General features: G+C 62.9%; 1 protein-coding gene across 2 annotated transcripts in view; it reads right to left on the bottom strand.

The window, feature by feature from the left end:
* FBRSL1 (fibrosin like 1) overlaps positions 1-22,478 on the bottom strand; it is a gene marked incomplete at its 5' end in the record, with an annotated part of 83,634 nt that overhangs the window by 20,025 nt on the left and 41,131 nt on the right. For both annotated transcript variants that reach the window (XM_079717972.1, XM_079717971.1), the window contains one exon: positions 12,958-12,987. In XM_079717972.1, coding sequence (XP_079574098.1) covers positions 12,958-12,987 — 30 coding nt within the window. The remainder of the gene's footprint in view (positions 1-12,957; positions 12,988-22,478) is intronic.

A 22,478-nucleotide genomic window follows, 5' to 3' on the forward strand; every position in this document is an offset into this window, starting at 1 on the left:
GATCTGCCCGCACGGGGCCGCGGACTTGGGTTCGAGCGTTCGCCGTCCCATCCCCGTCACCAGGTCAGAGCGCGCGGTGTCAGCTGTGCCGAACGCTGTATGGGCCCGCTCCTCCGACGCTCACAGCAACGAATATGGATGGCTCCTACGCCCAGTTTACAGAGGGGAAAACTGAGTCACGGAGCGGCGAGGTCGAGGAGCTGGGACTTGAAGGGAGGACAACAGAGCCCCCACATCTGTCCGATGTAAGCTCCGCCCTCAGTTTCACTATCTGCGAAATGGGGATGCAAAGTGGGAGAAGGGTTCCAAGTAGTTACTGTAATTGCGAATTGCGCAGTACACGCCAACCCTGACCACTACTCCGGAGCCACCTGGCCGCTCCGTGGGCCCAAACCGAGTTCAGATCCGGGGGAACAACCGCCCCTTGAGAAGGCCGAGTATATGCCCCACACCGATCCAGGCCCACGGGGTGGCACCTAACATTCCAGAGCGCGCAGGTGCAACACCAGGACGCCAGCAGCACAACTCCCAATCATGAAACTTGCTGTAAAACAATCCACGGAGGGTAAGGGGGCCTAGGGGCTCCTGGAAGGAGTTTGAGAGCCCACCTCTAAGCTGCTGTGGAGCTAGGGGCACCAGGAGGTCAGCTCTGGTGAGGCATCCAGGGACCCACAGCTTAGAGCCCAGGTTCAGGGCCTGCATACGCCTGCCCTAAGCTGGGTGATCAGAGGCGGGTCCATTCAGCGGGGAAGCGCGCAGCCATTCAAACGGGACCCTGGGACACAGCTCCAGAGCCGCGGGCACTGGGCCAGCGCTCCCTTTTCAAAAGGCGGCAAAACACAGGCAGACACATGCACTTACACAGCCCACAGTTAATCTCCAACCGTAAAAAAGAAATGGCCAACGGTGCCAGCCTCTAGGTGGGGCTTTTAAGTCCTTTTGTTCTGTTTGAATTATTTACCAATTACATATATTCCCCTTACCCCGCCCCCATAAACGTCATACCACGACACACCGTTTCCTGCCATAAAAACAGCACGTATGTGGCACCGTGCTGAATGGCTTCTAACCATGAAATCACTGGGCCCTCACGCCTATCCTCTGAGGACATACTATTGTCATCTCCATTTTGTTGATGAGGAAGCTGAGACAGAGAAGTGAGGTGACATGCTGGAGGCCACGGAGCTGGTATGGGGCAGGGCTGGGATTGGAAACCCGGCAGAGTGACCCTGGGGTCCGCGGACTTAGCCGAGACGTGCTCTTCCTCTAGGACAGTAGCAGAGACTGGCCCTGGGATGGGGGATTCTGGCGGGAGAACCCTGACTCCCAGGCTGGGGGGTGGCTTTACCTCAGGGGTGGGTGTCTGCGGGCCCATGTGCCCCCGTGCCCATTGCACCGTGCCCCAGCAGGGCGTGAGCTCTTGCACTTGGCCCAGCTCCAAGGCCTCTGGCAGCGAAGGGGAAAGGTGTTCATGCAGTGGGGTGTCCTGATCTACCCCTCTGGGGTCAGCAGCAAAGGTGCCCTAAGCCCAGAAGTCTGTGAACCTTACACAGCAAAGCGGAATTAAAGTTGGTCAGTTGACCTGGAGATGGGGAGACGATGCTATGGGCACAGCTTAATCTCAGGGTCCTTACTAGTGGGAGGAGAGATGGGAAGACGCTGCCCTCTGGCTGTGAAGATGGAGGAAGGGGCCGGGAACCCAGGCATGTGGGCGCCTCTACAAGCTCAGAAAGGCCAGGAAGGGATTCTCCCTGGAGCCGCAGAGGGGCCGGCCCAGCCCACAGCTTGACTCCCGCGGGGACACTCCTGTGGGACTTCTGGCCTCCAGACTGAGAGATAATAGTGTAGTACTCAGCCGCCGAGTTGGTGACAACTTGTCACCGCAGCCACACTCAACTACACTCACAGCCAGGACCCTGATTAGGGGATGGAATGCAGAAGAACAAGCCGCCCCATCGGCAGGCCTGAGTCAAGCTCACAGCCTAGTGGGAGAGAAGGGCCATACACAGGGAGACAGGTAATACGAGTGCAGATGGGGTGGACAGACGGTAAGGGCAGTGTGAAAAGCAGTGACGGGCACTGATCTGAATGGCAGCTGGGGGAGCTTCCCAGGAGGGGCGTCTGAGCTGAGACCTGAAAGGTGAGAAGGACCAGGCGAAGCTGAGGGGAGCTCAAGGAAGAGTCTTCTGGGGCGGCCACAGCCAGTGCAAAGGCCCTGAGGCAGGAACAACCTGGCAGGGCCAGCCAGGGAGGTGGGGTGGGGCACAGGGCCTTGAGGGCCATGAGGGAGCTTGGGCATTTGTGTTGAGCAACAGGAGGAGATGTGTGTGGGATCTGAGGAGACAGGTGATGAGGTCTTTGAAAAGACCCCTCTGTAGGATCCGCCACAGGGCTGGGTGGGGCACAAGGAGCTGGGCTAGGCGCTGCAGTGACAAGCAGGCGTGGGGATGAAAGGGGGTAGGTGGTGGGGCCCCTCCAGAGGTGGGGACAGGGACTCTCCCATTGGAGATGTCAGCTGGCAGCTGGTTACGGAGCTTGGAGCTCTGGGGGCGGTGACCCTGGTGCACCAGGTCAGGCAACCTCCCCCAGTTGAGCTGCTGAATCCTCGGGGCCCCAAAGGTACGTTCCATAATCACGTCTCCTCCAGATGAGCAGGCGGGCTGCACCCAGTCTCTCCCAGCTAGCTGGAGATCCCACCCCTGGCAGTAAAAGGTTCCTGGAGCCAGTGGCAGTGGGGAGGGCGGGTGGCAAATGAGGGCTGGGCCAGCGCCGGGAGCCAGCGGGAGCAGCTAGGAGCTTCTCTAGCCCCAGCCCGGCCTCGTCACCCTGGTCCAGACCAAGCCCCTGAGTCTGACCATCAGGTCACGGTCAAGGTCTCAGTGTGCCCCCTGGCTCCTCTCCCACCACAGCCTGACCTTGGAGGAGCCTGTCTTCCTGTAATGACACGGCTTCACTTCAAACATCATTCTTAAGACCACCTTGGGCACTCGTGGTCCTTGCAGAGGCCGCGGTCCTTGCCATGCCACCTCTGAGCCACGGCCCCGCCCTCCGGTTTGGGGGTAAAATCAGACTTTGGGCAGGACTGGCTTTAATTCTGTTTAGAAAGGAAAGTGGCTGTGATATGAAAGATTTAATGAGGTTAGAGATCTAGAAGGAAGTGGAGCGGGACTAGATTACCGGGTTGAACCAAGGCCACCATCAGAGAGTGCAGGGACGTCCCTGAGCGACTTCCAGGCCAGACAGAGGTAATGCACTCAGCGCTCGCACGTGGTGGGCAGGGCCGACAACCAATCTTAGAACCACATCTGTCATCCTTATGCAGAGCAAGGGGTAGGTGTCGTCACAGGGGCCATGGAGGGGGCCCCACCCACAGCCGGGGGGCACTGGGAGTGCCCACCGCACTGCCAATCAGCCACGTCAATCGCTGGGCTCCCCTCGGCTGGGCTAAGGCGCTGACAGCTGGCCCGCTCCCTCGTGGCTGCCTCTCTGGGGGGCAAGTGGATGCAGGGGCTGCAGACGAAGGCCCGTGGGCCGTGTGACAAGGACACCTGCCAAGACAGGGCCCCATGCGTGTGAGAAGGCCAGTGTGGCTGGGGGGATGGGGGCCAGGCTTCCTGGGCTGGGCTCCCCAGCCTCGGTTCATCCTTGCCGAGCTGCGACTGTGGCCTCACACAGAGCGACCCCGTGGCTGTGGACCAGAGCGCAGACCCTCTCGGCCAGGCTGGCGGGCTCAGCGGAGGGGAGGGCATGGGGGGCGGGGCGGGGTCCAGAGGGTCCTCGCTAGCTGGGCATGTCCATCATTGGTGTCCAGTGTTGGGAAAGAAGCAAAGGCCAGAAAAATCTACAAATGCTCAGTAACGGGCCGACCAAGGGTAAACACAGAGCCCGCTCAACGCTGGCTCGCCCTCCTGGCTGACCAGAAAATGCAAGCTCAGTGCAAAACGGCAGAGGGGTGACTGCAGACTGTGCCAGAGATGTGAGAGTTTGTGCAATTGAGAGGACCCTCTGGGAAGCCTTGGAGGAGGGAGGATCTGACGGGCTTGGGAGAACAGCCGCGTGGATGCAGAGTGAGGCTGAGCGGGGCTTCTAGGGCGCAGGAGGCCCCGGGCCCTCTGCAGCCCTCAGCGCTGCGGCCACGACAACCCTCTGCGGTTTGCGCTGTCCGTGAGGCCGCTGCGAGCAGGAGGACAGGGCAGCCTGCTGCAGCGGCTGAGTGTGGCCCCCAAAGACATGCACACCCAGAACCTCAGGATGTGACCGTATTTGGAATTAGGGCCTTTGCGGCTGTGATTCAGGATCTCGGGGTGAGTGCACCCTGGACTGGGGGCCCAAGTCCTATGACTGCATCCTTCTGCACAGAGGAGACACAGACACGGGGGTGGGGGAGGGAGGCCACGTGACCACGGAGGTGGAGATGGGAGCGATTCCACGAGCTATGGAAGCCTGAGGCCACCAGGGGCAGGAAGCCTCCTCCAGGGGAGTGCGGACCTGCCCACACCTGGATGCCAGGCTCCCGGTCTCTGGGACACAGGAGAACAACTTCCTATGGTTTACGCTGCCCAGTGTGTGGTACTGGGGTCCGCTGAGTGTGCGGTGGGCACCCTGACCAGCCCATCCCTGAGGGGAGTGGGTTCTCAGCCGGTGTCTAAAGCAGAAGCCACGAGCTCCAGGTATCAGGAGGGGAGTGTGGGCATTGAGCGCACCCGTGTTATGTGCACACGTGAGTGCCCGCGGACTGCACGTGTGTGCGACACTGTGGGCAAACGCGCACGTGTGCGGGTGTGAAGGCGTGCGTGTGCGCGCGTGGGAGCACACGTGTGTGCGACGCAGGGCAGGGGCGTGCGGCGGCTGCCTGTCCCCAACCGCGTCTGCATCTGCACGAAGGCCACGGAGGCCTGGCTCACTTCAGCCAGAACAACGGCAAAGCCCTTCCTCTCGGGGCGGCGCCTCTGGTCCTGCTGGGGACCCGGGGGCTCAGCGCCATTGTGGCGCTAACCCAGCTCTCCGCTGTGGCAGGGCCGGGGCGTGCAGGGACGGGGTGGGGGTCTCAGCCGCCCTCTAACCCCTGCCCCGTCCACCTGACTGGTCCTCAAGCTCTGACCATTTCTGAAAAAGCATCTGCTTGTTTTGCGCGCTTGGCCTCTGCCTGTGCCCTGACCGATCCCGTGGTTCCCACCTGCCTCCTCACCTGCCCCCAGAGAAGGACCACCCACCTCGGAAGCCTGCACCAGGCCCCTGGCGTCCCCGCCCAGTGGGGCCCCCTCCCAGGCTAGCAGGGCAGGTGTGGTCTGAAGGCGCTCCGACCCCTCCGGGCACAGAGGGGTATGGACACCCCAGGGCCAGAGGACAACCCCCATGTAAGCGCCCAGGCAGCCCGGTGCATCCCTGCGGGAGCCCGGGGAGACCTGGAGGTGGATGTGGGAGCTGCCCGGGGTCCTGCTCAGCTAGTTCCGGAAAGGCCAGGGCGGGGGAGGCGGGAGGGGCAGGCGGCCCCCACCGTGGAGGTCTTCCGCCGTCTCTTCCAGCCTCCCGGCCGCCTCTCCGCCTCAGCTTGCCCATTCAGCCGAAGGTGCAGGTTCAAGTCCCGCCTGGCACGTAGGTCTGTGTGACCCCAGCAGGACGTTAAACTCTCCGCACCCAGCTTTCTGCTGAGCACAGCGGGCACTCCCACCTTCGCTGCTGTGCTGGGCCTCACGCTACACGGCGCTCGTGGACGGGGCCCCTGGGGCCAGGGCCCGCCCCCCATTCTCTGTCCCTGGCGGCCATCACACCTGTCTCACCTATGCTGGGACACCCCTCAGGCTCCTCAGACCCAGCACCTCCCAGACTGAGACCCTCCCCTACCTCTATCCCGTGGCGTCCTGCGGGCCCCCACGCACCCAGGGCCGTCCCAGGTGAGCAGTGGGGTCCTGAAAGCATCAGCGGGCTCTAGCGTCCCAGCCAACAGGCCCTAATGGGCCTGGATGGCCCCAATGTGATCACAAGGGTCTTCATAAGAGGGAGGCAGGAGAGTCAGAGAAGAAGACGTGACCTCAGAAGCAGAGCTCAGAGTGCCGAGGGGAGGAAGCTACAAGCCCAGGAACATGGCAGCCTCCAGAAGCCGGCCAGGCAAGGAACCACATTCTTCCTGGAGCCTCCGGAAGGAACCAGCCCTGATGACACCTTGGTTTTGGCTTAGGGAGACCCATTTTGGACTTCTGACCTCCTGAACTATAAACTTGAGCTGTTTTAGGCCACCCAGTCTGTGGTAATTTGTTACAGCAGCCGTAGGACACAAGTGCCTCTCCCACCCCTGCATCCACAGCCCAGGCCTCCGCCCTCGCCTGCTGGGACTCTTACAGTAGCCTGACGGTGCCTGACTCCCCTGAGGCCTCCGGTCCTGGCAGATCCTCACTCTGTCTCCCGGGTTCCTCGCTGAGGGTGGGGCTGCAGGACAGATGCCACTTCAGAGGGTTATCTGGGGCTGAACATTCGCTGACATGTGCAGGGCCCAGGAGGCGCGGGCTACATTTCAGTCATCAGATCGTGGTCCTTGCTGGGACCTATGTGCCGCCCCAGTGCCTGCCTGGGACCCTCAGTGAGCAAACTGCCAAGGCCCTTCCTCTTCCTCGGGCAGACCCGTGGGAAGACACGCTCTGGGTGGAGCAGCCCTAGGTCACGGTGCACAGCCCTGAGCCCCTGTGAGGACACCCCGGTGAGGTCGCCTGTGTAGGACCCCCTGCACCGGGGAGCACCAGCTCCCTGCACCTCTGTCCCCCCAGCACCCGGCCTTGGAGGGGTGCCCGCGGCTGGGAGACAGGAGGACGGGTGAGCCTCCTACAGACTACGGGAAGGTGTTCTCAGGAGTGGGGCTGGGCCGGCACACGGAGGAAACCTCTGTGAGCAGGGACGCTCCGAGGGCAAGCAGGGGCATCCCGCGGGAACTGGGGGCGGCGGTGGTGGCATGGGAGGCAAGTGCCAGCGGGGCCCGGGATGCAGAGGGGAGCTGCCCCGAGACGGGCGGCAGGGACGCACGCCGGGCGCTGCTCGGAGCTGCTGTCGGGCTGTTGTGCCCTTTCCTTGCTGCCACAGGGACCTAAGGGGTGGGCCCGGCGAGCCTCGAGTCAGAGGCGAGAAGGCGGGGTCTCAGAGGAGGCCCCCCTCAGGCGTCAGGCGGAGGCGCCTGGACCGGCGTCTGTGCTCACTGCAGACCGACGGCCCCGAGCAGCGAGGCTGACCCGGGGCCTGGGGGACAGATGCCCGCCCGGCCATCTCAGCAGCCAGCGCCGACCCCCCGAGCCCCGGCCTCCACCCCGGGCCGCAGGCACCGCCACAACCCCCCGTTCGCAACGCTTAGCAAAGAGGAGACCAAGGCTCGGGGCTGGAGGGCTGCCCTCCGAGGACGCCCGGCCCCCCGCCAGCCGCCTGACGGCCCCATCGACGGCCCCATCCCCAGCCCTGCCAGTTCCCGCAGCCCAGTGCGGGGAGCACGTCCTGGTGGGCTGGAGGGGCGAGCCTCGCAGGCAGGCCAGACAGACACCCCTCAAGAGAAGCCTGGGTGCTGGCCGGGCCGCTTAGGCAGACGGCAGCCGGCCCGGACCAGCAGGCTGCCTGACGAGCCCCACACAATTTTTCACCCCGTATTTTTCCAATAAAACAGCAGTTAGACACCAACCGCAGCCATCTGGCCGCCCGGCTCCGGAGCCTCCTGGCAGCTCAGGCCGCCTTCCCCGCCAGCACTGAGCGCCCGGAGCAGGGCCGGGGTGGGGCGCGGGGAAGCACGTAGGGGTTCTATGGCGAGGGGAGCATGTCAGCGGGCGGGGGGCCTGCATCCCAGGGCAGGGCCTGGTCCCACAGAAGGGGAGGCGGCGGAGAGGTTTTCCATCTGTCTGTCTGTCCGTCTGTCTGTCTGTGTGTCAGCCTCCGGGGCTGGGCTGGTTGGAGAGGCCTCGCGGGTTTCCGACTGTCTGTCCGTGTCTGGGAGGCACACTGTCCTCAGCGTGTCCGCACCTCAAGCCCAGAGGCAGAGCCCGAGGCCGGCAGGAGCCCGGGGCCGGGGAGGCAAGCAGGGCAGGAGGAGGTGCAGCTGCCCTCAGACCCGGACCTCAGACGCTGGCGGGCGCGGGGGGAGCAAACTGGCCGGGAGACACGGAGCCCTGGTCTTCCCGCCGCCCTGCCCAGGAGGAGGCCTCCTTGGGGCTGCCTGCCTGGCACGCCATCCCCAGCGCCCAGCACGGGTGTGGAGTCAGCGCCCACAGACCCCGCACACGGGGCTCCGCCCTCACTCTCCCGCCCCACCTGCACACCCAGCTGCGTCTCCTTCGCCAACCCGAGCAGCCCGGGGGGCTTCTGACCGCTGCTTCCAGTCTGCTGTGCACCGAGGAGCGTGACAAGTCAAGCTTGTCCCAGCTTCGTTCAGCCTGTTCGCGGCCAGGCTCCAGGGAGGCCAGGGCACTGCTGTCAGTGGACAGTGTTTTCCTTGCCACCTGTGTTCTCGCGGCCTCGGAAAGGCAGGGCTCTGCCCCTGAGCGCCGCAGAGGGCGGACGCCTCTCTCTGCTTTCCCCGCCCTATGGGGTGGGGAAGGCGGGGGATGGTAACTTTGGCCGAGGTCCCAGGCAAGTGTCCACCCTGGCCCTCTGACCTGCGCCTGCTTTTGGACGGGCCCAGAGGAAGTTACTCATTGCCCAGAAACCCAGCTCGGGTAAAGGACAGAAGGAACTCCAAAGGTCTCTCCATACCTACCACCCCAACTCAGACCCAAACAGCCTCGAGTAACCGGGTGTCCCTGCCATGGAGGAAACAGAGAGGTCTGGACCGCAGGTGATAGCCTTGGTGCATAATTAGTGTCCCCAGGGAGCACTGCCAGGGTGAGGCTGTGTGCCAGGGACCTCCCAGGATGGTGGCTCCCCACCGCACTTGGATCAAAAGCTGAACTTCTGGCCATGACTGTTTACAGTGTGGCCTCTCTGAGCTCATCCCCTCCCTCCCTCCCTCCCTCCTTCTGCTTCGGCCCCACTGGACAGTTTACATCAACATCATCCCTGCCTCACCACGCAGGAGGTGATCAGTCAGGTTGTCAGATCAATGCTGTGGGAAAGGGGAATGCAGGTGCGATGGCTGGTGCTGCAGCTGCTCCTGTGGATCAAGAGGTGACTATGAGGAAGGGAGCCATACGCCAAGAACAGCCAAAAGCAGAGAGACAGGAGCCTGAGGACCACACACAGGCCATGCCAGCCGGGAGGGTCCACATCCGGGCCTTTAGGTGAGAAGTGCAAACTCCTTCTTTAGTCCAGTTCCATTACAGCTTCCTCCCTGACACGGGGCCATGTGGTAGACAGTTGGCGTCTGCACCTTGAAAGCCAGGACAGGGGTAGGGAGTTTATCATGTAGGCAGCAGAGGTCTCTGCATCTTTCTGGTAAGGGCAGAGATGTGAGCTGGCGAGCAAGGAAACTGTGCCACACCCAGAGGAGAGCTGCTGCGGGCAGGGTGAGGGCAGCTGCAGCCTCCAGACCTACAGCCCAGGCAGCCACGCAGGGCCTGGCGAGTCACAACAGCCCAGCCAGTGCTGACCACACACATCCCCGTCCTGGCGGCAGAGATACCAAGATTTGTCCATGCTGGTTGGTGAATAGTCCTGGGGCCCTAGAGGGGGCCCCTATCCCAGGGGGCTGCTCTGGGAAGCCCCAAGACCTCCCCACCACCAGGCAGCTCTTGGGCTCCGTCCAGGTCCCCTTCTCCGAGCGGCACCATGGTCAGCTGCATGGAATCTCGGCCCTGGCCTCTGGCCTGCATCTCAAGCTGTCTGGAACACACCCTAGTGAACACACCCAGAAGCCCCATGTGCTCATGGAGAAGGCAAACTCGGGTGACCGGGAAGGAATCCTGTACCTTTCCCTGGCTCATCAGCCAAGAGGCTTTCTGCAGCATGACCCGGCTCTGCCCACTTCAGGGGGCCCATCGCCCCACAAATGGCAGGCTCAGTCACCCTGTGCTAGCTCACTCAGAGCTCACCATAGCCCAGGAGAGGCACCCCATCACTCACGGAGCAGGTGGTGACAGTGGGAGGCTTCTCTCTCCCTCCCCTGCCTGGGCCCCCCTAAGGCCTGCCCGCGACGGAGCCAGGGGCGGTCACATGCCCATATCGCCTGTGCAGCCCACTGGGGGCCCACCGCCATGGCCACGCCGGGGCCCAGTCACCATGGGGAAGACCAGGCTCTGCCGCTCCTCCTGAGGACCCCCGGCCGCCGAGGCCCGGTGTAAGTGCCACGGGGTCAGCCCCAGCGCAGAACCCAGTCTCTCCCAGCAGAGGCCTCTGGAACTCGGACCCTGGCCTTCCCAAAGACCCTCAGAGTGGGGTTCTTCCCTCACGCTGCACAGGGAATCGCCAGAAGGAACTGCTGGTTCCAGACCCCACCCCAGGCTCGACCAGAGCGAGCTCCCAGGCCACCCGGGCCACCCCTGGTGACCGCGCCTGCTGTGCCCGTCAGTCCTTGGCCAGGCTGAGCTCGGGGCCACCGCCAGTATGCGGGTGGGCGTGAATGCAGAGGAGGCCAAAGCCACGGCCTCCGGCTAGCCCTCGGTCACAGCCTGCCGGCCTCGGTGCCCGGGGTTGACGGCCCTGGGCAGAAGTTCTCGGCGTGCCTGGTTGGAGCTGCCATGTGGGGCTGTGCCCTGGCTCGGGCCCTTCCAGCGCCTGGTCTCCACTCCAGGGTCCTCGCTCCGGCAGGAGGGGTGGACTGAGGGGTGGAGGGAGAAACATGCCAAGACCAGCGCTGACCAAGGGGCCCCTGGACAGAGCAGTCAGCAGCCTCAGGGTCTCAGAAGCCCCTCCCCACACCCCCCTCAAGGCAGCCCATGGCCTCAGAGAGCGTTTCCTGCAGATTTGCAATTAAAGGAGGTGCTGAAGGTGATGGTCCAGTGCAGCACTTTCCCAGGTGCTGCGATCTAATACATTAAAGACATCAGGAGTGGGGCTTCCCTGGTGGTGCAGTGGTTAAGAATCCGCCTGCCAAGGCAGGGGACACGGGTTCGAGCCCTGGCCCAGGAAGATCCCACATGCCGCGGAGCAACTAGGCCCGCGAGCCACAACTACTGAGCCCGCGAGCCACAACGACCGAAGCCCGTGCATCTAGAGCCCGTGCTCCACAACAAGAGAAGCCACCGCAATGAGAAGCCCACGCACCACAACGAAGAGTAGCCCCCGCTCGCCACAACTAGAGAAAGCCCGCGCACAGCAACGGAGACCCAACGCAACCAAAAATAAATACATAAATTTATATTAAAAAAAAAGACATCAGGAGTGACAGCTCCTGCAGAAACGCGGCACCCGTCCCAGTGCCCACCGGCGGCCCGACACCCTGCCCACTCACAGGACGGCTGAGGGGGGAGCACTCGGGACGACAGACACTTCCTAGCTGCCCTGCCCTCTGGCCACCTTCCCAGGACGGTCTAGACCACAGCAAGGACTCCACACAGGGCTTCTGGGCCAGCTCACCTTGGATGGCGCACCCACACCCCCACCTCACCCGTCCACACCTGCTCCTCCTCCAGTCACCGCGCGACTCCTGTCCCCCTCCCGGCCCTTGGGATAACCGCTCGCCCAGCCCAGACCAGTGCCCTACCTCATGAGGCTGGTCATCCGGACCCCAGGCATCCTCTGCAGGCCTGCCCTGACCCTGAGCACCCTGCTAGCCGGCCTCTGGGTTCCTTCCACACTTGCTCACGTGCTCATAGGCTACTCTGTGCTTGAGCGTGAAGCCTGTACGAGGGGGGCTGGCCGTCTGTCCATCCACAGCTCCTGCCCACGCAGGCCAGGACACACCAGAGAGGCAGCAACTGAGGCTCTCACACCGCACAGACCCCCCGACGGGACCACGTTCCAGTTCACAGAAACTTGCCTATAGACGCCAGTCGGTATTCACTGCCCTTCCACCCACCTCACACGAAGAGCCCTCGTGCACACTGGCCCCACTGCTGGACACCTGTCCTCCTTGGTGCCCAGCGCCACCCCCGGGGGGCCCCACCCCGAGGACGAGGGGCTCCACCACGGCGGCGCGGCCACCTCCTGCCAGTCTCACCACCGAAGGCTCTTCAGGTGGGCTGCTAGCTCGTTCACCAAGGACGGCGTGCCCAGCCTGCCCGGGTTCCAGCTGTGTGACCTCGGGCAGGTTCCTCACCCTCTCTGTGCCTTGGTCTCCACTTCTACATCAGGTAGCGACAGTTCCTGCCCCACAGGGCTTTGGGACAGTGAGTGCCCGGCGCCTGCACCCGCTGGGTCTCAGGCCTGTTGCTGCTGCTTGTGGTCGCTGCCCGCGAGAGCCAGTCCCGAGTGGTGCCCCCAGCTGTGTCCCTGCCCACACACAGCTCAGCACACAGTAGGTACTCTGCAAATAACCTCTGAGCCAAGAGCTCTTCCCCTTCCCCCAGGACACACAGGGCCCTGCAGAGGGCCAGGACCAAGGTCTCCTGCACCCCAAGGGCCAAGGCAGGAGCTGCGGAAAGGAACGCAGAAGGTTGCCGGCGCCCCCGGAGGCCCCTCGGCTGTCCCTGTGCTAACTCTCCCACTGCGTAAATCCCGAGTTAGCAGAAACTTCATTGTTCCTGAAAAGCGGGGGTTAGGAGGGAATTGCGAGGGGCCAGGCGCTGTTGCTATTAGCGGAAGTCTCCGTTTTGGGGTGATGTTTATGGCCCCCAGCATGGAAACGCAACAGAGTGTGGCCCCCGCTCTGCCCACGGCTCCCCCATCCCAGGGAACCCTGGACTGAGACAGCTGCTGACAGGCCAGGAGCTGAGGCTCGGTCCTGCAGTCCCAAGGGGCCCGGGCAGCGTCCCAGGTCCCAGCGTGGACGTCTACCGCATCTTGTCCTCAGCCAGGTCGGGGAGGCGACCGTCACCCGCGCACCCCACAGGAGAACCACGACCTTTCTGCCTGCGGTCCAGGTCAGCAGGAGGGGCAGGTTGGGGGGGGAAGGCTTACCTTGTCATCCCCGTCGCTCTCGCTGTCGCACTGCAGTGGGGGGAAGAGAGAGAGAGAGGTGAGTCAGCGCCCCACAGGCGGTCGGGTGCTAGGGGCTGAGAAGGTGAGAGTGCGGGAGGGGCCTGGGCTGGGGGGGAGGGCCAGAGGAGGCGGCTCCGGCCGCCCCACGCCCCGACTCGGGGCCTCAGGTGTGGGATGGGGGTGTCCCCAGCCAGCAGGACCAGGGGCCCAGGCGCCGGGAGCTGGGAGGGATCTGGGGGCCTAGGCAAGCCCTGGTGGGAGCTCCATCGAGGACCTGGCCAGGGGGCCGGTCGTGGGGGTAGGTGAGACAGAGGAGTGCACGTGCCCAGGCAGATGCAGACCAGCACCCGCACGCCCCAGCAGGCCGGAGCTACCCGGATACCCCAGGAAACACATGGAGCGGCCCCCGCCCCCGCAGGCTCCCCCCCAGGTGCTGAGCTCTCCAGGCAGTGGGGGGGCCGCGGTGGGATGCGAGGGGCCCTTGGCTGCTTATGAGGCCGACGGACCAGGGTTCAGGGCAGGGACTCTGGGCACCGCCTGGGCAGGGAGACAGAGAGGCCCAGCCTCGGGTGGCCTGAGGGGCCGCAGGGAGGGCGGGGGGCAGCGAGGGCTGGGACCGTGGAAGACAAGCAGTCAGGACAGCCTGTGCCGCAGGTGCTGCCTGCGGGGTGGGGCCACCTGCTCCCCCCGCCCGCCCCTGCAGATGCCCCAGCAGAAACCGCTCCACGTGTTAGCGCAGCTGGTTAAGGGAAGATTGTGAAAATCGTGCAAACAAATCCTTGTTTTCCATTTTCAGTGAGCAGAGCTTTAAAAAGAAAGCCTGCTCTAGAAACCACAGCAATTTTCCCCCTAAAAGAATATAAACCATAAAGAATCTCTTCCCAGCAACTGTAATTGTGACACGTTTATGTCAAGTGAATTATACTGCTGAAAATAAATCTCCCCGGGACGCACAGGCAGACATGTGGAGGTGCTCCACAGACACGTGCTGTGTCTGTGGGGTCCTCCACCAGACCCGCCCTGGGGCGAGGGCCGGGGTGGGTTCAACGACAGAGTTTACCGAGTTGTGGCCACCTGCCTCGTGCTTTATCAGCCACTCACCGCAGGCGGAGAGTGACCCTGGGGACAGGGGGAATGGGCATCTGGGGGGATCTTCCTGAGGCTCACAGCAGCCCCGTGGACCCTCTGCCCCCCAACCTCACACTGCACCCTGCAGGGCCTGGCCCAAGACCTCCAGGGCGGGTGTCCCTTCACAAATGGCAGAAGGGGCCACGGGCCCAGTCTCCTGGCCGTACAACCACGGTGAGAGGCCAGGTCCGCCCCTCATGGCTGGCTGGCTCTAGCAGGGTGGCTGAAACCCAGAGACAGAGCAGGAAGGCGAGGAGGGGACGTGGGAGATGAGGCTGGAAAGGCGAGTGGCCAGAACATGCAAAGCTTCACTGCGCAGCAAGCTTGGACTGAGCTTTGTCGTGCGGCCACATGACCGGCACTTCCAGACGTTCTCTGTGCCAGGAGGGAGGGGTGGGGGGAACCGGGGGTCGTGGCCTGTGGGAGCGCGGCCTGGAGGGGGGCTGTGGGGGACAGGAACCCCTCTGACGCTGCGGAATTAGCCGAGCTGCCAGACACCCCCAATCAGACCTCTTTATGCCTAACTAGCCCTTGAGGTGGAGACTGCAATTCCATGAGACCGTCAGGGGGCCGGGCCTTGGGCGCAGCACACCTGTCCCCTGGGCAGCCTGGAAGCACCCCTAGGCCTGGCCCCGCTCCACCCCAGGCCCGGTTTCATCCCTTCCATGCTTTCGGACGGTGCCACTGGTGACAGCTAAATGATCTGACATCAAGGAGGGGGTGAGGGTGCTTTCCAGCGAGTCCATGGAGCCTATAATTAACCAAACAGCTCACCGTTTTCAGCCAGCACAGGCTGCATTGCAAATGAATTCACATTATTAAGTCCTACTGAATTAATGTTTAACTGCAATAGAGTCGGAATTGAATGAGGCAATTAATCAGGACAAAGAGGGAAAAAGAGCCACATCTGTCTTGTGGGAGCTGCCTGAGCGAGGCGACCTTCACGGGGTTGGGCTGGGCTGGGCGGTCCTGGACAGCGTCATCCTGGTATGGGTGGGGGTCCAGGAGGGGAGTCCACAGAGCAGGGGACAGACCCTAGGCCCCAAGGGATGTGCTAGGTATGGTGGGAGCCCAAGACATGGGCTCTGGAGCAGACGCCTGCTCTGACGCTGTGCTGCCACCTATGCTGTGCAGCCCTGGGCAAGTGCCATGACCTCTCTGTGCCTCAGTTATGCTTCTGTAAAACAGAGCCAACAGCCCACCTACAGGATTGTTGTACAGCTTATATGAGCGAATACATGCAAAGCACTAGGACAGCGCTGGGTGTGTACTCATCACGATATACCGTGTGGTTGTATTTTCACCACCACCACCACTACCATCATCACCACCACCATCATCACCACCACCATCATCACCACTATCACCACCATCATCACCACCACCATAACCACCACCACCACAACTACCACCACCACCACCACTGTCATCACCACCACCATCACCATCATCACCACCACCATAACCACCACCACCACAACTACCACCACCACCACCACTGTCATCACCACCACCATCACCATCATCACCATCACTACCATCACCATCACCACCACCATCATCACCATCACTGTCATCACCATCACCACCATCACAATCACCACCACCATCACCACCACCATCATCACCATCACCACCATCACCATAACCATCACCACCATCAACACTCAATATTATTATTGTCTTCCAACTAGGCCGAGAATGAGGGGTTCCCCTTTGGAATGGCTGAAGGCCCAAACCTGAGAGTTTCGGGGAGGTGTCTCTCAGCCCTGGAAGTGCCAGCTCTTGCCCCTGACCCTGATGGCTGGTGGCCAGAAAGGGAGCGCTCCTTGGCCCAGATGAGAGCCCAGTATCAACTCTATCCTCCCCTGCTTGCCCCCAGCCCCAATCCCACTCAGGAGGTCGCACCAGTTGCTACCTTGCCTACCAGTTCCTCCCAGCCTGGTCGAGCCAGCAAACAATGAACCAGTAGGACCACTCATCCAGGACCATCTCCTCTGCCCATCCTTCAGTCAGCCCAGAGGGTTACAGTCCTGAGTGCACCTCAGCTCACCCGAGGGACCTCAGATCCCGTCAGCCTGAAGCCTGGGCCAGGTGACTCTAATGAGTGGCTGGGGAGAGGCACCCCGCTGGGAGCTCAAGACCACCCAGTGTAGGTCAGAGGCAGATGTGAGCTCAGGGTCCCGCATCCCAAAGCCCCAAAGCTCAGCTCTTCCACGTCCCAGGCCACCGTGTCACTCACGCTAATAGATGTGACGTGGGGATGCCCAAGGGTTAGCTGCGTGTCGCCCACGTTCATGGACGTGACGTGATGAGGCACCCATCCACGGGTGGACGTGGCCTTGAGACACAGCTTGAGAAGCCATAAGCTGGATGAGGCTTTGTTTGGCCTAACTGGCCTAACTTTAAAAAAAAAATTCGCTGCCGGCTTCCCTGGTGGCACAGTGGTTGAGAGTCCGCCTGCCGATGCAGGGGACACGGGTTCGTGCCCCGGTCCGGGAGGATCCCACATGCCGCGGAGCAGCTGGGCCCGTGAGCCATGGCCGCTGGGCCTGCGTGTCCGGAGCCTGTGCTCCGCAACGGGAGAGGCCACAACAGTGAGAGGCCCGCGTACTGCAAAAAAAAAAAAAAAAAAAAAATTCGCTGCCAACATTTAAAACTCTGGAGATTTCTCATGAGACCCTGCGTCTTACTGAGAATGCGGAGCCACATGCCCACGTACAGCCCTGCCCAGTGCCAGGCAGGGCTCCACTGGGCCCCCTCCGCGCCTCTCCTGACGTCCAGGGCCCAAGTGCTGGCCCTTGTCGCATGCTGGGGACATAGCCCCACGGTGGTCCCTGGAGCCCGGGGCTCTGTCCTGCCTTCACTCTCGGTAATGGTGGCTGCTCGTCTCACCTCTCTGAGCCTCAGTTCCTTGTCTGCCGAGACGGGGGGCCTCCGTGCTGCGGTGGCTTGGGGTTCAATTAGTCGGTGTGGGTGGAGAGCTCAGAGCAGCAGCTGCTTGGCAGTCTGGGCTCCATAAATGTGAGCCGCTGTCATCGTCATCTCCATCTTCCTCAGTGTCACCCCCATCATCATCGTCACCACTGTCACCTTCGCCGTCACCGTGATCTGCCGCAGCCCCTTCTTCCATATCACCCGACCAGCCCTTGGAGGCACCTGAGCCATCCATGGGCCTGGGCACAGACACTGTCGCCGGACAGTGCCTGCTTCCCCGGGGGGCACCTGCACAGCAGGTCTGGAGAGCTTGGCCTCCGTCACCGAGACCCTTCCAGAAACCTGGGCAGCTACTTGCTTGGGGCGAGGGCTGCTCAGTGGCCTCCACAGATGACACGGCTGTTCAGCAGCCGCAGAGACGGGCCTTGTCCTGCCCTCAGAGCGAACGTTAACTACCGCGCGGCACAGCAGCGCTGAGGACGGCTGCCGCTCCCACTCCCCAAACAAAGGCGTGAAAAATTCATGGGCAGGGAGCCCTGAGCTGAGCCTGTGCCCCCAGCAGACGTGCCAGCACCCAGGGCTGGGCCAAAGTCACCCATGGGGGCGGCGGTGTCCCTCCTGATCGCTGCGGAGTCTCCACTGTGCAACGGAGACACAGGTCGAGGGGCGGCCGGGTGGCTGCTGGAAGGAGGGGGTGAAACCGCCCCGGCCCTTCTCACTCAGGCGGCCCCACCTCCATCCAGGGGCCCAGCAGGCTCAGGGCCAGTGTGGCCTGGCGCCTGGAGACGGGGGGTGGGCCGGGCCCGTGCCCAGCAGCAGGGCCTGAGCTGCACAAGGGCCCGCGGAGGCCCTGACTGCAGAGCTGCTGGGGGCCGAGGAGGGCCGGCCCTTCCCCCTGGCTGGGCCGGGCTCCCAGCGGGCAGCGCCACCTGCAAAGGCCTGAGCAGCTGCGAACTGAAAAAGTAGGCAGGATCCGCGGTCTGTGCGTGAGCGGAAGGTGACAGGACGTTCTGTTCAGGCCACCTGAGCGTGGTGGAGAGGAAGGGCTGAGCTGCTGGGCAGCCGGTGCTGACCCCCGCCCTGGGTCATAGCCATGTGGCCGGAGGTGTGCCAGGGGACGCCCGGGGAAGCCCAGGTGGCACCAGTCCTCGGCGCGGGCGGCGCTCGCTGGGCGTGTCCTCATGGCTCATGTGTGCCTTGTGCACACCTGAGCGCCAAGACATGGGAGTCGTGCTCCGAGGCATCTCACACATGAGCATCCGGCACCCTGTCCAGGGCTGCTCTACCCTAGTGTGTCCTGCCAGATGTCCCACGAGTGTGTGGCCCCTGAACAGTCAGGCGACCTGCCACGGGGCCACGCAGGCCCAGGAGCGGTGGCTGTGTGGACAGTCCGTGTCTGCGCACGGGACTCCCGCCCTTGGCCCGCACGTCAGCTCCAGCTTATTAAACACTCTGCTTTTTGGAGCCGCTTTGGAAGAACTGGGGGAGAAGAGAGGGGCGTCGCTGTCTGGAGAGCAGAGGGACCCCAGCCCGGGCGGAAATGTCGCCTTCGCTTCTGCTGCAAACGCTCTGTGGGGATGTAGAACACACGCCAATTAAGCGATTCAGCTAAAATACGGAGCCAAACGAGGAGCTGTGGACCCCGGCTGGGCAGGGGGCAGCCTGGGAAGGGGCAGCACTGCTTGGTTACGCTCTGGAGTGGGAAGGCCACTTCTCACCCTTGTATGCGCACCTCCATCACGTAAAGGAGCACCGCGGCTGAGGGTTTCAGCCAGGCATCCCCTCCCTGTCAGAAGTAGACCCTGGGGGCCCTCGGGGGCGGGGGTGCGAGGAGGGCAGTGCTGGGGCCTCCGCTGTCTCATCTGCGGAATGGGGTGCCCGTGGGGTTGTCGGGTGACCAGGTCTGAAGTGCTGGGAGTTGGGCACACGGCTGGAGAAGGCTGGCACCACCCTCCTTTCAAGGGCGGCTGCAGCCACCAGTGCTCACTGTGGCATAAGCCCACTTCACAGATGAGAAAGCAGAGGCTCAAAGGGTAAAGGGATTTATTTGCGGCCACATGCCCACTGAGCAGGGGCCGTGAGCTGGGTCCAGGCCCCAAATGGCCCTGTGCCACGGTCCACCTGCCCTAGAACCCCAGGCAAGCCCTGGGACCGTAGGGCTGGCAGGAGTCGGGGCAGAAGAGAGGCCCAGACAACCGCAGGGCGTGGGGCTGCTGCTGCGTTTACTCACTGGGCTTTTGCTTCCACACACTTCACTAGCCCCCACCACAGATCTACCTGCTTGTGGACGGGGAAACTGAGGCCGAGCGGTTGGGAGTCCTCCCAGGGCATGGCTGGAGGGTGGGTGAGCAGGGCTCTGGAACCTACAGTCTTAACCTGGCCCAGGTCGTCAGGGCCCCACGCCAGCGACTCCCTCGTGGTGGCCAAGACTGGACTGAGGTCCCAGTACTGCCCCTCAAAGAGCCCCTGGCCCCCTCGGCCCCGGAAGTCACAGTCGGCCCTGATTAATTAGGCATGATGCCTGGATGGTGGATCCTGAAAATCCCATTCTTGTTTACTCAGCTAAGTCACTTTTTGTGAGTGTTTAGGCTTTAAAGCAAGACAAAGCACTAATTACTCGATTAACGAGCAATTAAGTTACTGCCTCCTAACAGCCGGGCGCAGACTGCCTCTGTGAGCAGAGAGAAGCGGGGGAGGAGACCACCGAGCAGGGATGCGCTGTGGGGACGCCATCCGTCACGGGGTGGGCGCGGCGGGGACAGAGGGGCCCGAGTCCGCCTGGGCCAGGTGCTCAGCCCACACGGCCCACCTGCCTGCCCCAGGCCCCTCCGGTCCAGGAGGGCTGCCCGTTCCCCTTTCCCCGCTCCTGCCTGCGCGCCTGGGCCTCGCCGGCAGGGGGCCAGAGGTGGCAGTGGGTGGAGCTCTGAGGGCCACAGCGGCCACCACGTCTGGCTGAGAAGAGACGGCCCTGCAGCCAGGCCGAGGGTTTCGCGGGGCCTGAGAGACGGGGTGGGGGTGGGGGGGGCTGGGGCCCCTCCCGCACTTTCAGACGCGGCTGAGAGCTGCCTCTGAGGGAAGCCACCGGGGACACGGTGCGGGGCTTGCTGGCAGCCCGGCGTCATCCCAGGCCCCAAGCCTGAGCTGTCGCTGTGGACGCTGCGGCTTCCGAGCAGCCAGCGCGTGGTCTGTCCTCAGTGGGGAGAGTCTGGGGTGGAGCCGGTGCCCAGTGAGAGGGGAGGTGGGCACAGCAAAAGCCGCCCCTCCCAACCCGCCAACCTCAGGAGGACCTGGAACAGAATTCCAGGCCTTCCCACGCCTGGCCTGTGCGACTGGCCTGCTGCCCCGCCCCCCATACCCCTGCCAGGCTGGCCTTCCCCGCCCTTCCCTGAGCTGAGCTCGGGCGCAGTGCTCCACAGCCGCCTGTGCAGCCCTGACCTCGCCCTGCAGCCATCTTCAGTTAGTTGCTAATTTGTTTATCATCAGCCTCCTTCCAGTGAAACCCAAGTTCCCTGAGAACAAAGATCTCATTCCAGGACTTCCCTGGTGGTCCAGTGGTTAAGACACCGTGCTCCCAATGCAGGGGGTGCGAGTTCAATTCCTGGTCGGGGAAATAAGATCCCACATGCCACGCGGCAAGGCCAAAAAAAAAAAAAAGAAAAGTACAAAGATCTCATTCCTGCAGTCCAGCGCGGGCAGGGAATGAGTGGCTGAATGGATGACTCGGGGGTGCACAGACCCCGGACAGCACAGGCAGGGAACGAGTGAATGAGCAGGTGGATGACTTAGGCCCTGACAACTGACCGGTCCACCCTCCTCCTCCTCCCCTCACAGGGTCTCAAGGGTCGGCATCCAGAGGGTGCTTTGGGTGTCACACAGAGAGGGGTTCTGCCTGTGCTGGGGGCCGTCCCCACAGCATTGCCTAGCACCTCACATAATTCTGGAATGTTCTGTCAGACAAAGTTCACGAAGCCGACAACCTGCTCAGTATCACCAGAGCCTTGACCCTGTTATGAAAAACACAAAGTTACGTTTCATTTTCTCCCGGTGCAGCTCCCACAGATACCAAGGAGAACTGGGGCATCTCCTTGTGGGTAGCTTTTCCAAGAGCGACGAGGATGCGCTGCGGGCGCCCCATGGCCTCTGTTCTGCGCCTCCACGCCGGGACCCAGGCCTGGCACTCACATCGTGAACCAGTCGTTTTCCCCCAGCAACTTCTCTTCCCATCAGCTTCACCAAGGGCCGAACCCTCTGCTTTCTAATTCTATGCTGGGGTTTTGTGGTCCCACCGTGAGGGGCGACGCAGGATGCTGTGACAGTGGGCGCAGAGGGCAGCCCCGTCCTTGTGGGGAGCCCTCCCTGAGCCCTCCACACAGGCTCCGCCAGCCAATTAGCAAATCTGCTGCCCCCAGCTGGGCCAAACGTGTCTGTCCCTGCAGCCCCCATCCTCCGCTCTATGCCTCATCTGTCCCCACCAGCAGCTCCTGGCAACAGAGCAGCAGCCACATCACTGCTCAGGGCCAAGAGTGGCATCCGCCTCATTCCCGGGGCAAACGTGACGGCCCCAAATCTCCACAGGCCTCACGGGCCACCAGCTCACCTGACATCCCCCCGCCGCTGGCTGGCCACATCGTGACTGTAATTACACCTGCATGCACGCACGTGCACTCACGCTGTCGTGTGCACGCACACACCTGTACACACACATGCACACATGCCCAAGCACACACACACTGACACACAAGCGCTCACGTGATGGCTAGGGTCCCAGGCGCTGTTCCCCTTAGGAGCGCCCATGCCGCAGGTACCCGGAGCGGCCGGGCCCCTCCCCCGAGCCTCTCCTCGGGTGGCACCCTTGGACCCCGAGCCTCAGGGCGCCCTCCACACCCTCCCCCCTCCTGCGTCACCCGCTCCGTGCACCTCTGACTCGCTTCCCCCCTTTGCCCCTCCCTCCACGGCCTCCACGAGAGCGGGGACTTCTGGGTTCTCTTCGATCCTCTGACCTTGGGGCCTGGAGTGGTACCTGGCCCACAGCGAGGGCGCCACAAATACTTGGGGACGGCCAGCAGTCACCGCTTTAGGACCCACTTCCCGCCCACCCCCCGCCCCGCCTGAGCTGCAGGGGAACAGGCGGGGCCTCGCTGCAGCTTTCGGCTCCATCGCAGGGGCCTTGCTGGGGCCTGGGGCCAGTCCCTCCTCCACACCCAGGACGGTGGGTCGCGCCAAACCCGCTCTCCCTTTTCTCATCAGCGGCTCTCCCCGCAGCCCGCGCTGGGCTGGAATGATGAACGATCCCACGTCAGGAATGAATAGAAGATGGCCCCCGGCCCTGCCGCCCGCCGCTGACCTTTCTGGAGTCGACTGTATTAATATATTCTCCTGTTGTCAGAGTCAAAGCGCTAACTGACTTATGAATTATTTATCAACACAAGAAGTCT

This window comes from Hyperoodon ampullatus, assembly GCF_949752795.1.
Source record: "Hyperoodon ampullatus genome assembly, chromosome: 13".
In the NCBI taxonomy this organism is placed as follows: Eukaryota; Metazoa; Chordata; class Mammalia; order Artiodactyla; family Ziphiidae; genus Hyperoodon; species Hyperoodon ampullatus.